General features: G+C 44.5%; 1 protein-coding gene across 1 annotated transcript in view; it reads right to left on the minus strand.

Moving 5' to 3' along the window:
• The window catches only part of DDX10 (DEAD-box helicase 10), a 339,094-nt gene that overhangs the window by 286,022 nt on the left and 36,188 nt on the right, over positions 1 to 16,884 (minus strand). The window contains exons 6-9 of the mRNA XM_068266912.1: positions 16,532 to 16,721; positions 13,164 to 13,290; positions 12,328 to 12,490; positions 9,959 to 10,043 (exon numbers count right to left, since the gene is read on the minus strand). Of these exons, the coding sequence (XP_068123013.1) occupies positions 9,959 to 10,043; positions 12,328 to 12,490; positions 13,164 to 13,290; positions 16,532 to 16,721 (565 nt within the window). The remainder of the gene's footprint in view (positions 1 to 9,958; positions 10,044 to 12,327; positions 12,491 to 13,163; positions 13,291 to 16,531; positions 16,722 to 16,884) is intronic.

Below are 16,884 nucleotides of genomic sequence, written 5' to 3' on the forward strand. Positions count from 1 at the left end.
GTGTAGGTGTGTGTGTGTATGTGTGTAGGTGTAGGGGGGTGTGTGTGTAGGTGTGTGTGTATGTGTGTAGGTGTAGGTGTGTGTGTATGTGTGTATGTGTGTGTATGTGTGTAGGTGTGTGTGTAGGTGTGTGTATGTGTGTAGGTGTGTGTATGTGTGTAGGTGTAGGTGTGTAGGTGTGTGTGTGTGTGTATGTGTGTAGGTGTAGGTGTGTGTGTGTAGGTGTAGGTGTGTGTGTGTAGGTGTGTGTGTGTGTAGGTGTGTAGGTGTAGGTGTGTATGTGTGTAGGTGTAGGTGTGTATGTGTGTATGTGTGTAGGTGTGTATGTGTGTAGGTGTAGGTGTGTATGTGTGTAGGTGTAGGTGTGTATGTGTGTAGGTGTAGGTGTGTATGTGTGTAGGTGTAGGTGTGTATGTGTGTAGGTGTAGGTGTGTATGTGTATGTGTGTAGGTGTATGTGTGTGTGTAGGTGTATGTGTGGGTGTAGGTGTATGTGTGGGTGTAGGTGTAGGTGTGGGTGTAGGTGTGGGTGTAGGTGTGGGTGTAGGTGTAGGTGTCTGTGTGTAGGTGTAGGTGTCTGTGTGTAGGTGTAGGTGTCTGTAGGTGTAGGTGTCTGTAGGTGTAGGTGTCTGTAGGTGTAGGTGTCTGTAGGTGTAGGTGTCTGTAGGTGTAGGTGTCTGTAGGTGTAGGTGTCTGTAGGTGTAGGTGTCTGTAGGTGTAGGTGTCTGGGTGTAGGTGTCTGGGTGTAGGTGTAGGTGTCTGGGTGTAGGTGTAGGTGTCTGGGTGTAGGTGTAGGTGTCTGTAGGTGTCTGTAGGTGTAGGTGTCTGTAGGTGTCTGTAGGTGTAGGTGTCTGTGTGTGTAGGTGTCTGTGTGTGTAGGTGTCTGTGTGTGTAGGTGTCTGTAGGTGTCTGTAGGTGTCTGTAGGTGTGTGTAGGTGTCTGTAGGTGTGTGTAGGTGTCTGTAGGTGTGTGTAGGTGTCTGTGTGTGTAGGTGTCTGTGTGTGTAGGTGTCTGTGTGTGTAGGTGTCTGTGTGTGTAGGTGTCTGTGTGTGTAGGTGTCTGTGTGTGTAGGTGTCTGTGTGTGTAGGTGTCTGTGTGTGTGTGTAGGTGTGTGTGTGTGTGTGTAGGTGTGTGTGTGTGTAGGTGTGTGTGTGTGTGTGTGTGTGTAGGTGTGTGTGTGTAGGTGTGTGTGTGTGTAGGTGTGTGTGTGTAGGTGTGTGTAGGTGTGTGTGTGTGTGTGTGTGTAGGTGTGTGTAGGTGTGTGTGTAGGTGTGTGTAGGTGTGTGTGTAGGTGTGTGTGTAGGTGTGTGTAGGTGTGTGTGTAGGTGTGTGTGTGTGTGTGTAGGTGTGTGTGTGTGTAGGTGTGTGTGTGTGTGTAGGTGTGTGTAGGTGTCTGTGTGTGTAGGTGTCTGTGTGTGTAGGTGTCTGTGTGTGTAGGTGTCTGTGTGTGTAGGTGTCTGTGTGTGTAGGTGTCTGTGTGTGTAGGTGTCTGTGTGTGTAGGTGTCTGTGTGTGTAGGTGTCTGTGTGTGTAGGTGTCTGTGTGTGTAGGTGTCTGTGTGTGTAGGTGTCTGTGTGTGTAGGTGTCTGTGTGTGTAGGTGTCTGTGTGTGTAGGTGTCTGTGTGTGTAGGTGTCTGTGTGTGTAGGTGTCTGTGTGTGTAGGTGTCTGTGTGTGTAGGTGTCTGTGTGTGTGTGTGTGTGTGTAGGTGTGTGTGTGTGTGTAGGTGTGTGTGTGTGTGTAGGTGTGTGTGTGTGTAGGTGTGTGTGTGTGTGTGTGTCTGTGTGTGTAGGTGTGTGTGTGTAGGTGTGTGTGTGTGTGTGTGTGTGTGTGTGTGTATGTAGGTGTCTGTGTGTGTAGGTGTGTGTGTAGGTGTGTGTGTGTAGGTGTGTGTGTGTGTGTGTGTGTGTGTAGGTGTCTGTGTGTGTGTAGGTGTCTGTGTGTGTGTAGGTGTGTGTGTAGGTGTGTGTGTAGGTGTGTGTGTGTGTAGGTGTGTGTGTGTGTAGGTGTGTGTGTGTGTAGGTGTGTGTAGGTGTGTGTAGGTGTGTGTAGGTGTGTGTAGGTGTGTGTGTGTAGGTGTGTGTGTGTAGGTGTGTGTGTGTGTAGGTGTGTGTGTGTAGGTGTGTGTGTGTAGGTGTGTGTGTGTAGGTGTGTGTGTGTAGGTGTGTGTGTGTGTGGTTGTGTGTGTGTCTGTGTGTGTAGGTGTGTGTGTAGGTGTGTGTGTATAGGTGTGTGTGTGTATAGGTATGTGTAGGTGTGTTTGTGTGCTTGCTACTGTCATAGGCAGTAACTGTACACATCAGTTTGATGCCTGTACAATGTAACCCCAATGTGTGGAGCATGTCACACTTTGACGTCATTGCCTTAGCTGCAGAAAGACTAGCGGACTTGATTGTGCTCGGCTATTTCCACTGGAGCCCAAGCAGAAAGCCACTAACGTTCCTATCAGCAAATGATGGTGTTATTGTTGACATTTATGTGGGGGTCCCCGCACTGGATTGGGCTGGCCAAGGAGAACAGAGGATGCCTCACTAGGATCCAGCGGCTTTCGTCTCCCGAGGTAAGTATACTTTTTTTTTGTTTTTTTAACCTCTGTAGCACACTGTAACAAGACGATCATCATCCTTCACTTCATCTGCCCTGAAAGCTGTGGCCGACTGGCATCAATACAGGAAACACACGACGCATTCTCTTTATAATGAATTGGACATCCTGACTTCAGCGCAGCTGCTATGTCTCTGGATGGCTTCATAAAAGTCACAGAATCGCTACACTTGCTGCCTATTTACAGCGCCAAATGAACGTTATGATTAGCAGCCACACTGCGGCAATAACATTCAATTTTCAGACAATAACAGTAAAAAAAACATCACATACAAGTTACGATATAGCATGGGATCCTTTAAGAACAGCCATGTTGTCATTTTCACGGCAACATACACGGCTACAGTATATTCCCTGGCAAGCCGCAGAAGAGTCCGCACATGGTACTGAATAGGTTTTTGTTTCAAGGGATGAAGCAAACGGCAATGTTTCCAACTAACTGATGACGGCAGCATTTTCCTATGAGCATAAAAGAGGCCAGGCTGGCAATGTGGGCTTGTACTGCCCTCTTGTGGAAGGAGATTAACAAAGGAAAACCTGCTTCAAATTAGTATCACCATAAAAGTGTAACTGTCGGGCATAAAATCAAAAATATTTTTATCTTATAAACAAGTAATAAGGGTTCTAACCAGGCAATTCAAAAGTTAAAATCATCTCTATTACTTTTCTTGTTGATAAATGATCATTCCCCAGTTTACCTGACTCTTATTTGGTACACACAAAATTTGGTACACAAAGGAAGTTGCAGGGCATGCTGGGCTGTCCTTTTTTTGCTTCTCTACTTCCCCCGCAGACTTAACTAATGCAGCCTGATTGGCTGAAGCCTCTTTCCCTCCTGCTTTCCCTTCCCACAACTTCCTCTCTGATTGGCCAATATTTCTCATGCTGAGACAATGCACTTTCTTTAGTGAAGGGTGGGCAAATCAGGCAGGAGAGGAAGGGAGGAAATGACATCAGGATTGGCTTCAAAATAGCCACAGTTAATATGGGAAATGGCAAGAAGGATTTTCTCTTTTTTTACTGTAGAAAAATCACTAAAATCATAACATGGACAGTGCAATACATATGTTATATAAGGAGAGCAAGTATTTATCTACTTATATATGTGTGTTTTTTTTTCTGAGATAGTATGGCTGACAGCTCCTCTTTAAAGCGGACCTGAACTCAGAACTTCCTCTCTGCTCTAAAAGATAAGCAACAGCATAATAACCTTTACAGAAAAACATTTCTTTGTTACAGCAGATACAAATCCTGCAATAAATCATCCACCCAGTGGTAGACAGGTCATGTGTATGCTCGGTGTGTATTTTATCCCACAAGTGGGGCTTGCACTCTCTTGCAGGTAGGCACTTGTCTGTTTTTAAGTAGCGCTGTTCATTTCTTTGCTATGTACTAATAAATCTGTATTTACTTCCTGCTTTCATGGAAGCAGACATAGGGTTAACATCCTGTGTTTACAAATTAGCTGCTCTGTCGAAACTGTTGAGATTCCTAAGCGGGCACAGCTGAGAGATCAAATTACAACTTTTGATTAATCACAGATGAGGGGGAATTAGACAAACTACACTCTCTAAATACATACAGGGTGCATTTCTCTTCGTTTTCCTTCTGTTCTGCGCAAGAGTTCACTTTAAGCTTCATTTACACTACAAATTTACAAAAATATCCAGGAAAATGCATTGAATTTTCTCATTGCTTTATCAAGGAGAAGCAGTGCATGGTTTCTGTAATGTAGTCCAGGGAATAGCAAAGATCACACCAATAGCCTGTATCACGTTTTGGGCGACAGTAGTGATGATCAGAATGTGCTAATTACAATATTGCGCAAATTTTCACAATTCTGGCCCTACGTAATTAGGATTTGGACATTCTATTGATTTCGTATACCGTAATTCATTCTTAATTTCGCTCGATTTTAGCGCAATTTCTGGCCAGATTTAGCAGTTAACAGCAAAGCCTCCATACATGCTATCGTCACCAAAATTGCTGTGTATGTTAAAGAACAAGCGACACCCATGCTAACCTTGTAATAAAAACACATATATAAGTAGATAAATGCTACTTCTACTTACATAACAGATGTATTGTGTTATCCACGTAATGATTCCTGTGAATTTTACAAAGGAAAAGCAGAAAATCCTATTCTAGGCAGTGGCCATCTTGCCAAGATAATGCTGACATCATATCCTCCCTGACTCTTGTTTTCCCCCCTCCCTTCTCTTGCTCATTGTGTATTCATTAGCTGCCCTTCTCCCAGAGTCTTCAGACACTCCCACTGAGGTGTATACTAACAACTACACTGTCTATTTTTTTTAATTTACACATCCAATCACTGAGTCACCTCAGCCTTGCTTGTAAACACAAGTAATCAGAGGGTGTTTCTGATAAGGAGCTAGGCAGGGAAATACATTAAAGAGGATTATAGATAAAAATAACTCCCAGCATTCAACTCTTTGGCACTGTTTGGTACTAGGGCCAGTGTTCCTAAAGTATGTGATAACTACAAACCATAACAGCAGAAAAAGTTTTGCCAGTTTTGAATGCAGTATTAGCATCTTTATCACTTAATACACTCAGACCAGTTGCTGTTGAAATTTGATATTTATGGTGACAATTCCACTTCAAGGGCACTAGTGGGAACAAGCAAAAAAAAAATACATTTTCAGAAAGACCTTGTAGTTTTTGCAAAAAAAACGATTTTAAAAATGCAAAAAAAAAAAAAACCCGTTCTTAAACGCAGAAAAATGACAGTTTAAAAGCCATTTTTCCTTTACACTTTTAAAAATCGATCCACTCAAAAACTAAGTTGTTTTTGTCTTTTTCCCACTATTCCTCTTAACATAAAAAAAAATTCAGCAAAATTAAAATTCCTGATTACGTGTACAAACAAAATTAACCACTTAAGCCCAACTGGACGAGATTTCTCGTCCAGTTGGGCTGCGCGCACTCCCGCGGGTCGCGCGCGCTCCCGCAGGCCCCCCTGTGCGCGCCCCCGCTGCTTGCCGCTAGCCCACCGATCAGTGAAAGGGATTATAAATCCCTTTCGCTGATCGGACCCCCCCGGAGAAAAGCCGACAGCGTCTCTTCAGACGCTGCGGCTTTTCTGAGCTCTGGTCTCCTTTCTTCTGCCTGGGAGCGAGATCGATCGCTCCCAGGACTTTTTGATTCTGGCCATCTTGTGGCCAAATAGCAAATTACACCTAAAATAAAAAGTTTTACAAGTAAACATATAAATATATAAAAAAAAAAAACCTGTTTACCTCCCACACCAAAAAATACCCACATACAAGTTTAAATAAAATAAAATTACAATAATTAAAAAAAAAAAAAAAGCAAAAATAGTTACCTAAGGGTCTGAACTTTTTAAATATGCATGTCAAAGGAGTATATCAATATGATTTAATAAATTATGGGCTTCTAAACAGTGATGGACGCAAAACGGAAAAAATGCACCTTTATTTCCAAATAAAATATTGTCGCCATACATTGTGATAGGGACATAATTTTAATGGTGAAATACCCGGGGCATATGGGCAAATACAATACGTGAGTTTTAATTATGGAGGCATGTATTATTTTAAAACTATAATGGCTGAAAACTGAGAAATAATGAATTTTTTCCATTTTTTTCTTATTCTTCCTGTTAAAATGCATTTACAGTAAAGTGGCTCTTAGCAAAATATACCACCCACAGAAAGCCTAATTGGTGGCGGAAAAAACAAGATATAGATCAATTAATTGTGATGAGTAGTGATAAAGTTATTGGCAAATAAATGGGGGGTGAAAGTTGCTCGGATGTAAAAAAATTTCAACCCTTCGGGCTTAAGTGGTTAATTATGATTAATTACGATCAGCTCTCATGTAAGGATAGATCAATAGATAGTGTCATCCAGGAAGTAGCAGCTGCTCGCCTTTATCTTATAAGTAAGCAACTTGCACCTGTCAGGCCATTCTCTACTCTACCCGCACTGCTTGTCACGTGACTGCAGAATGTCAGTAACTGTTTATTCAGCAGCGACAACATAGCCACCCCCCCAACTCACAGGCAAGGAGTGTCGTAATACTACTACAATAATAATGGCATGAAAAACCTCTCCGACAGCATTAGGTGCAATCTATAGTCCTCTTCAGAAAAGGAATAACTGGATCCAGTGCTGGTTCACTGCGGCATTAGAGGGCATGTGTAGAGAGGGTGGAGTTAGGGCAAGTAAAGAAGCAAAGGAGGGTGAGCATTACCCACATGCATGCGGCAGCTGTTACCCCAACAGACACATGTACTTATGTAGGACAGGGCTTGGTCATCATTTCCTATACCTACATTGTCAGACGTTCAACCCTGCTGGTGTATCTGACAATAATATTCGACAGCCTCCGTTATTTCCCAATGACTCAGCTGAGCACAGCGGTGAGATATGCTGGTCTCAGAATCTCATATGTAGGTGCAAACTACATTGTTGCTAGGCTGTGGGGGATTTAAAGGGCAGATGTAGAACCATATGCTGCCATGGGTAACGTACGTACTCTAAAATACATCCATGTTCAGGCTTAGCCAGCGAATCGAAAACATGTCAGGTGAACTGCAACTACCTTTATCACTCAGATAAACTCAGCATAAAATGAGCAATAAAAAAAAGTGGGATGGAGCGGACAACGTACAAGTCAAACACAGTTCACAAAGTCTGTCCAGGAAAAGGGGTCTGTACTGCACAGCATGTAAACCCCTCGTGAACAGAGCTGTGGAGTCGATACAAAAATCATCCAACTTCTCGGTTTATGAAACCAACGACTCCGACTCCAGGCACCCAAACTCCTCGACTCAGACTTCACAGCCGTGCTCGTGAAGACAAATACTGGAGTACAAGCCTTCTGTTACAGGTGATCAAAAAGACATACTGTATATACTCGCGTATTAGCCTAATTTTTCAGCATAAAAAAAGTGCTGAAAAGTTGCCCCCCTCGGCTTATATGCGAGTCAGTGGAGCAAAACAGATGGTGGAGCAGGTTTTAATGGCAGAGGAGTATAAGGATCATGCACTAGTGATCCCGCTCTTACCACCTTGCGCCCTGCTGTGTCCGTGCCTCCCCCATCCCCCACAACATGGTGTGCAGAGTGCACTGCTCAAGACTATCTGTGTCTCCTGGCTTGTGTGCCTAACCCTAAGAACACCCTAGGAGGTGCCTAACCCTAAGACCCTCCCCCCGTTGGTGCCTAAACCTAGCCCTCCCTGGTGGCACCTAACCCTAAATCCCCCTTCCTAAAGCTCCCCCCACCTTCCGCAAAGCGACAATATGCGGCTATGGAGGGTAATTTGAGCACCCAGAGGTGCCCAATTTGCAGCAAGAGGGGGAAATATTTGCGGACAGCCTTGCGGATATCCAAATCGCCTTGCGTAAAACTTTTTTGCGCCATTGCATTGTGGGCATAGGACCAAGCGGCAATTGAGGGTCATTGTACACACGCCAGATTATCGGCTGAGGCGGTGATGTTCGCCTGTCACACAAGCCTTTAATCTGGGCTTTACCCAGGATGAATATAAAGGAAAGAAAAGTATTTCCCAGGGTGCCCTGCTTCAGACACAGGAAAAGGTGTTACAGGTACCGTACATTTATTGTGAGGATGCCAACTCATGTATTTTTTTTTTTTAATTCATCATATAAAGAATTTAATCCCGCTTTGAAATCCCTCCTGGACCTCAGCTGCAGTCCACAGCAACAGTTAAACTCCCCCGATAGTCTTCCGTGACCAGCATCACAAGCATCAACGTAAAATGAATAGATTTTGGCACTCGGCCATTGCAAAGCCTATTCTTGCAAAAAAGCCACTTTGCACCTCTATGAATGCCAAAATTGGCTTCCCAGTCTATAATTCTCACACAAAAAGGCCCAACGGTGTTCCTGTTTACTGCTCTATTCTTTTAGGAGTTCAACAGGCTGAAAAGAAAATATTCAGTCTCATTTTTTTGTAACAGGAGGAAAAAAAATAAAATCAAAATAAAATGAACTGCAAGGCCACACCGGGAGGCTGTAATCGTTTACCGGAGGGGTCCTTTCTAAAAACAGGAACTTGAAAAATTCATTACTAGTAATCAATACAGCACAGTGTGAATGCCGATTACAGGCAGCGTGGTGGCAGCCGTGGCGACGCGCCACTCACCAGCACCGCTCCCGTCTTGTTAGCAAAGCTATTTTTCATCAAAAATCCAATTCTGCACGCGCCAAACTAAAGGCATCCAACGCAAATGGGATCTGACGGTAAACAGAAGGAATGGCAATTCCAGATACCGTTGTATTGATACGCAAATGAACCGCACGGCTCAGCGATCGCGCCCAGCTGTATTTCAACCACCGGCGTTGCGTCAGAGGCGAGTAATGGTTCTAATGACAGGAGGTAATGCAGGATCCTAACTAGTGCTGATCATTCATTAAGGTTTTTATGTGGCACAATTAAACACTCTCGTGGTCCATGAAACTTTCAATGGAGTCTCAGCAAGCTCTATTAGCAGGAGCTATTATACTGTAATCCGCATCTCACATTGCGGTACGCTTACAATGGGAGAAAGCACTAACGCTGATTAAGGAAATCACTGTCACTCAGATTAGGGTTACCTTCAATTGCAGCAGGTTAGCTTGCGGTTCCCAGGCAGGAGTCTTTTGATTGATCGATTTCCAGCCGCAATCGGTCAAATGGATCAATTGAGAAATATATTGGAAGTTGGTGTGCAGTATGAGTGCAGGCAATAGATCCCTCTCTGATCAGATGTGATCAGAGAGGGATCTATATAATAGTTGACCTGGTGGGAGAATGAGTGATGTATGGCTGCCTTAAAGCGGACCTGAACTTTTCCTCTCCGCTATAAAAGATAAGCAACAGCATAATAACCTTTAATTAAAAAAAAAATATTTGTTACAGCGAATATAAATCCTGCAATAAATCTGCAGTATGTCTACTTCCTGCTTTTATGGAAGCAGACATAGGGTTAACATCCTGTGGTTACAAATTAGCTGCTCTGCTGAGGCAGCTGAGAGATCAAATTACAACTTGTGATGAGTCACAATGAGGGGAAACTAGACAGGCTAAACTCTCTACGTGCATATAGTGTGCATTTCTCTATGTTTCCTTCTGTCCTGTGCAAGAGTTGAGGTCCACTCTAAATTAATCAAATAAACATGCCCATGAGAGGACAGTGCTTTGCAGCTAGAGGAACAAAGACTTTCCCAGAGGAGACAGGAGTGGTATTGTATAAACATGGAGAGCAGCAGCCACACTGGAGGAGACAGAGCGGGAACCATGTGACTGGAAGCCAAGAATGGCAGCAGAGATTAGAGATGCTACAAACAGCTAAACAGATGAGCTGTACCTGGCTGTCCTCCCAACTCTGTGAATGTAAGTGTTGGCATCCTCGGGGCAATCCATCTGAAGCACCCAGCTGACTGCCGGAAAATCTGGAGGAAAGAAACAGAGGTGAATGGAGGTGTAACCAGAAATAATAACCCGACACGGAAAAACAAACAACCCGTTCTGTGCCTCATCAGGTCTTGAAGTTTGGTTAATGGCTTCTGTCTGCAAAGCTTAAAGGGGAACTGAAGAGAGAGGTATATGGCGGCTGCCATGTTTATTTCCTATTGAGCAATACCAGTTGCCTGGCGGTCCTGCTGATCCTCTGCCTCTAATACTATTAGCCATAGCCTCTGAACAAGCATGCAGCAGATCAGGTGTTTCAGACTTTAAAGTCAGATCTGACAAGACTAGCTGCATGCTTGTTTCTGGTGTTATTCAGACACTACTGCAGAGAAATAGACTAGCAGGGCTACCAGGTAACTGGTATTGATTAAAGCGGACCCAAACCAAACTTTTTTTTAATTCAAAATATTTAGTTGCACCACTCTGACACATACAAAGATAAATACACACTCCTTCAAGCCTTTAAGCATTTCAGTACATGTTTTTTTTACCCTTCTCTTTTCATACCTAGGGTTATACAGGTGGCAGCCGTTAGCAATTCCTCCATTGCTGGACACCACCTACTCCACCAGTCTGCCGGATTCTGTCCCGGCAATATGAAAGGAAGGGAGGGGTTCCTCCAATAAATGTAAAATATTTTATATTTGTCATCATGCAGCTGAAAAAAGGCTGCTATTTATTATTATAATTTAGAAAATACATTTTATTTCTGAAATCTTGTATTTTTAATTTGGGTCCGCTTTAAAAGGAAATAAATATGGCAGCCTCCGTATACCTCTTACTTCAGTTCCCCTTTAAAGCACACCTTCAGTGAGAAGAATATGGAAGCTAACATTTTAAACAAAGCAAATGGCTTGGCTGTCCTGCTGATCCTTACCTTTAACCTTTTAACTGCTGCGTCACCACTTAATTATTTACCTCACCCAGCCTAATGCATAGCAGTGAAGGGAGCACTCCGGGTCCCGATCACAGAGGATGTCAGTGCTACAGCGCTGCTCTCATTATGCTTAGGGAAACAGTTCAAGTATAGCCGGCTCCATGCACCCGCACCACAGCCCCCGACCCACTCCCTGGGGGGTCCTTCAAACAAAGCAGTGCTTTTCAGCACTGCTAGATTTGGGCGCAGCCGGCGCCACCATAGACTATTATAGGAATCACATCACACATCGCTCAGTGAGTAACGCCAGGGCCGTCACAAGACGGAGCCAAAGTTGCTTAAAAAAAACACAATAATTTGGCCGAAGCCGAATTATATCATTCCCCCACTATCCATGGCGGCCTGGCGGAGGAATAGTAACTAACACGGCCGGGACTTGTGCAGCAACAGGATCAGCCATATACCGGCTGTATCCTACGCCCAAGTCTACTGGCGCCATTTTCAAATGTATTCCCTTCAAACACCCCCCACCCCCAACCTCACATTCGCCCAATTGGAAATAGCTTTGCTACCAACCACAAGTGTATAGGCGTCATCCGTCGCCCAAATGCCAGTGTGCAGTGTTTAAAGCTCACCTGTCATGCCTGCACGAATCCTGGCCTCCTCTGGTGTCCGTTACCAGCAACGCCTGTACCATGTGACATCAGCCCATGTAGTGACATTGCTACATGCACCGGTGTCACATGGTACAAGCACTCGCGGTGACGCCGGGGGGAGAATACAAACACTTGGAAGGACACTAACCGTGAGTCTGTCGGCAGTCAGGGATGTAAACGCTGTTACCGCCACCCGATCAAGCCTTTGAGAACGAGACGATCATCGGGTGGCCAGGTTGCGGTACTGATTCTCCTCCAACCAAATAAAAATATTGGACCGAAAGGTCAATCGGCCTGCAAAATCGAGTGAAGTATGGGCTCCCTAACCCATCACTCAGCAGCCAATGTACAGCGTCAGGGAATGGATGCTTCCACTAAGAAACCAAGTGCTGCATTCAAACAAAACCACAGAAAGTGAGCAGGTTCACAGAGGAGTGTAAAATACACGTCACAAAACGGGGCAATCCAGACTAAGCAGATTGCACGGGAGCAATGAATGTATTGTAGTGTTCTCCCCAGGCTCTTTTAGCCGGATGCTCCATTCAGCTAATTTTGGTGACCACCCAGCTGTTATCTCGCCTCCTCATCCTCCTCCTATGCTGTAAGCGGAGTTGCACCGGCCCTGCATTTCCTCCTTCGCACCCCACCTGGCTACTTTTTCATGCCACCCAGCTGGAAAAAAATTGTGGGGAGAACACTGTATTGGAATAATGGCAGAAGTAAAGCTCTTACCTAAGCCTCGAGCTGCAATGTCTGTGGCAAACAGCACAGCTGCGGTTTTCCTCACAAAGTCATTGTACACCTCCATCCTCTTCATCTGCTGCTGCTTCCCATGCAGGGCCAGGATGGGGACACCAGGCCGCAGCCTGCAGAAGATGCGGAACAGATACTGCACCTATGGGAGGAACAACACCGGATCTCAGACAGGGGGAGCCATGTGCAGAGCATTGGTATGTGGTCCAGTAGAGTCAAACAACCTTCCAAAGGGAACAAAATGCGAGCCAGGGACACCAGGAGCCCCTAATAGAGTAGTATATTAAAACTATGAGCAGCCAAATAGCAAAATGAATTATACTTACATGTGTAGGTTGCCTCAGAGGCGCTCCTAAGCTGGATACACACTTGTTTTAAGACACTTGTTTTACTGACCTGAGGAAGCGGACTATGATCCACGAAACGTGTTATCTACCGAGTGTCCATTTAATAAACTTACCTATTGTGGCTTGTCCCTTCATTTTAGAGCTAAGCCAGTTTTATTTCATCTTATTTTTTTATATCTAAAGCCATTATTTTGGAGGTGCTTCCTCCCTCCAAATATGCAGAGCAGAGTAACAGGTTCTGATGCTGCAATCAGAAAAAATACCGTAAAAGTGGGACCTGAGGTGGCTACACTTGTTGTAAGGGAAATGGGAGGTCACGATCCCTGTACTGGTTTTTATGACTCTCGGGGTCACCATGAGGGGGGGAGGAGCAAAACAGGAGGAGGGCCTTATGATTTATAACCCTGATTTTTTTTCCCCCATTTATCAGGACTCAGGGTCTCTGCAGCCAAACTCTGCTGATCTCACCTGCTTGCAGCTAGAGAAGAAGACAATGCTCTTTTTCTTCAGGTGGTTCCGCACAAAGGAGAACAAGAGGTTTATTTTCTGTGGCAGATCACACACAATATAGTTCTGCTCCAGGGATGCCGGAGTGCTGAAATACAGAATATGCACATCATCACACTGGCTTTACATCTCTCATGCAAGCCTGGTACATACCTTCAATTTTAACTGGCCAATTGTACTAATTCCATGAAGAATGAGGCCAAAAGATATTGCCCTCAATTCACTAAGCTTAACTCCTGTCTTTAATAACTCTTCTGAGCTGTTTTACAGTTATCACAATTATATCACCATGGTGATAACTGTAAAAAGCTCAGAAGAGTTATTAAAGACAGGAGGTTAGTGAATTGAGGCCAAATAATACTATGAACAGATTGTGTATATAAGATTTCCCAGTACGTGGAGGTGGCAAAATTGGCCATTAATTGCCCGCAGAGATCACCTGCCAGTACTAAACAGGTTGATGTTTGTGATCAATTTCAGGGGTTAGGAAAGATTTTACACTGAGCAAACATAGACTAAATTATTTATACATTTATAAATGAACTAGTAGACCTAAGCCCGTTTAAAAACGTGGGCTCTAGGTCTCTTTCTGGGCGCGCACGCCTGCCACACATCCGGGCGCCCGCTCACACAGCTTCCTGGCCCCGTCCTCCTGTCTCTGTGAGGCTGGGTACGTGCTGCGCACATGCGCAGTAGCAAAAAGCACAGACAACGCTACACCAAGATAGGAGGCGCACGCAGGGACAGGGGTTTTATTATATAGGATGTTTGGGGAAAAAAAGCACTTTTATTCATTGTTATTTCACTACAGTTCCTCTTTAAAGAAAAACTTAGTGAAAAGGGGGAAAAAATGTAATCAGTACACTGCACAGTGCAAAGTGAGAAGTTCAAAAATAGATATTGGCCATGCAATTTGTTCATATTTTCAATCAGAAGAGAGGAAGGAGATGGGCACAGCTGCTAAAATACCCTTATTGTGTCTGGGTTGACACAAAAAACCTTAAACCAAGTGGGGGGCGGTCGGGAGAAGGACAAGTCTGACAGCTGTTTCGCAGAGACTAGCCCTGCTTCATCAGAGATGAAGTTTGATCCAGAATCAGCCTGCACATGATCATCGTTACTACTGGTAGACATGAAAAAAACCAGACAGCACCAGCCGCCATTATCTATAACCACACCCCCTAACAATGCGATAGTCTTAATGTTGTTTTTTTATAGATATTCATAGGCACAGAGGGAAATACTGGTTCCTTGGCAGTTGGAAAAAAGCGTTATTTCCCATAATGCAACAAGGTTCCCAGACAGGAAACTGTCGGGACCATGGTCATGACATCACACTGTGGGAGGGTTTCACAATATCAGCCATACAGACCTCCCCTTCCTCCCCTGATCTATTTGAGAAAAGGGTAAATATTTCTCATGGGAAAGGCGGTATCAGCTACTGACTGGATGAAGTTCAATCCTTGGTTACAGTTCCTCTTTAAATGCTAGAGTGAGCACATGAGAGTTGCCTGTGTGGCCACATACTTCTCCTCCACAGAGCATCTCCATCCCACCCAGCATCAGACCATCCCTGCTCACAGAGCGATGATCACCAGGCAGCGAGCGTCCAGTCATCCAGCGAGAACCCATCATCTGTATCGGGATCAGAGCCGCTGGATTCAGCTCAATGCCTGGTAATTGCTAGCTGGAGGAAATAATTGCTCATTTTAATTAATCGCGGCGGTATTTAATTTATTAGAGGACTCGCCCGAGCACTACAGATTAGGCCGTCAATGAGGCGCTTGTGAGGAGTGCTCCATCTTGAGCGGTGTGTGACAAGATAAGGCCAGGAGAGGAGAGGGGGCTGACAGCCACACTGTTCCCTTAAACGCAGAAATATGATCGCATTACGCCTAACGCTGCGCACATCAATCATGCTGCCCGCTAATCACGCCTGCCTAAATATAGGTGGCTGAAAAATCTGCATTCAAAGTACTCAAAGGATTACAGCTGCAAGCCAACATTCCTCATTGTTTACATACCCATCATTTTCCTTCTGCAATGATTAGAAGTTTATCCGAGGCTGAACCAATAGAAAAGCGAGCTACAAGCCTACAATAATCTTTAGGTCAATGAAAAAAACACTTTTAAGCAAACTTGTGTGCAACGGATTATGGAGGGAGGACTCGGGCATATAGGTGGACGCACGCACGCACGCACGCACACACCTATAGGAATTGGGACTTAAAGGACAAATAAAGCAAGAGTTATATGGAGGCAGCCATATTTGCTTTTAAAGTGGATCCGAGAAAGTTTTACACATTTCATAACTGTGCCCCTTACATTTATTTTATAGGGGATTTGTAATGAATTCCCAAAAAATGTTAGGAAAAAAAAAATTACTAGCTATTGGAGGTGAAGTGGTTAAAGGCAAAGGATCACCTTCATTGCCAAACAATATCATATGTATGCAGGGCAGGAGTGTGCATGCCATCTCACCAGACGTTAAAGAGAAACTGTAACAAAGAATTGAACTTCATCCCGAACAGTAGCTGATACCCCCTTTTCCATTAGAAATCTATTCCTTTTCTCAAACAGATCATCAGGGGGGTCTGTATGGCTGATATTGTGGTGAAACCCTGCCACAGTGTGATGTCAGGACCATGGATCTGACATTACACTGTGGGAGCCTTGTTGCATTGTGGGAAAGAACAGCTGTTTACAGTTGTTTCCAACTGCCAAAAAAGCAAGCAGCATCTCCTACTGACATCACCTGCCAGCAGTAAAAATGTCATTATGTGATAAATGTCAGAATGTAAATCAGGGAGAGGAAAGATTTTACAATGGGCAAAAACTGACTAAATCATTTATACATAATTGTAAAATGAAGCACATTTTTTATGACATTTCACTGGAGTTCCTCTTTAAATGCCGCATCTAATCAGCACCACGGCCAATCAGAGCGGGACGAGGCAGGAGGAGTCATATGCGGGGACAAAGGACACAGCGTTGCGGCCAATCAGCTGGACAGGGCAGGAAAGGTGTGTATGGGGTGGAAGGGCTAATCAGCGGGACATGGCAGGAGGAGCCTCCACGGCAGAGTGACCCAGTGCCATGGCCAATCAGCGGGGAAGGTCAGGAGGGGTTATGTGCGCGGCGGACAGACACAGCGCCACGGCCCAAGTGAGGTGGGACAGGAGGGAACGTGTGCTGGGTGAACGGTTACACATACACACAGTGGCAGGCTAGGGAAGTATTATTATAATAGATATATACTACATTTTTATTTTATTTTTTTTCAAAAAAGTTTATTTCACAGAACCGCTTGCACAGAAGCAGAGCCTCACCTGAACTTGGCCTTCTCGTGAACCCACACATACTCCGGGTCCTTTAGGCTGAGGCGAGCGAGATCCTTCACAGATTTGGTCTGAGTAGCGGAGAACAGGAGAGTCTGTCTTTTCTTGGGCAGGTTCTCTACAATCGCATTCATTGTGTCCGCAAAGCCCATGTCCAGAATCCGGTCTGCTTCATCCAGCACTGCAGAGAGCAAGACAAGGAGCCAAGGTGTTACTTTCAGACGTCAGTCTCCCCCACACAAATCATTCCCAACCCAAACCGGAAGAATAACCACCTCCTGTACGCCTTACATTATACAGAACATAAAACAGAGAAACCGAGAGCCCAATATAGTGTAGTATGT

This window comes from Hyperolius riggenbachi, chromosome 2 (assembly GCF_040937935.1).
Source record: "Hyperolius riggenbachi isolate aHypRig1 chromosome 2, aHypRig1.pri, whole genome shotgun sequence".
Classification (NCBI taxonomy): domain Eukaryota; kingdom Metazoa; phylum Chordata; class Amphibia; order Anura; family Hyperoliidae; genus Hyperolius; species Hyperolius riggenbachi.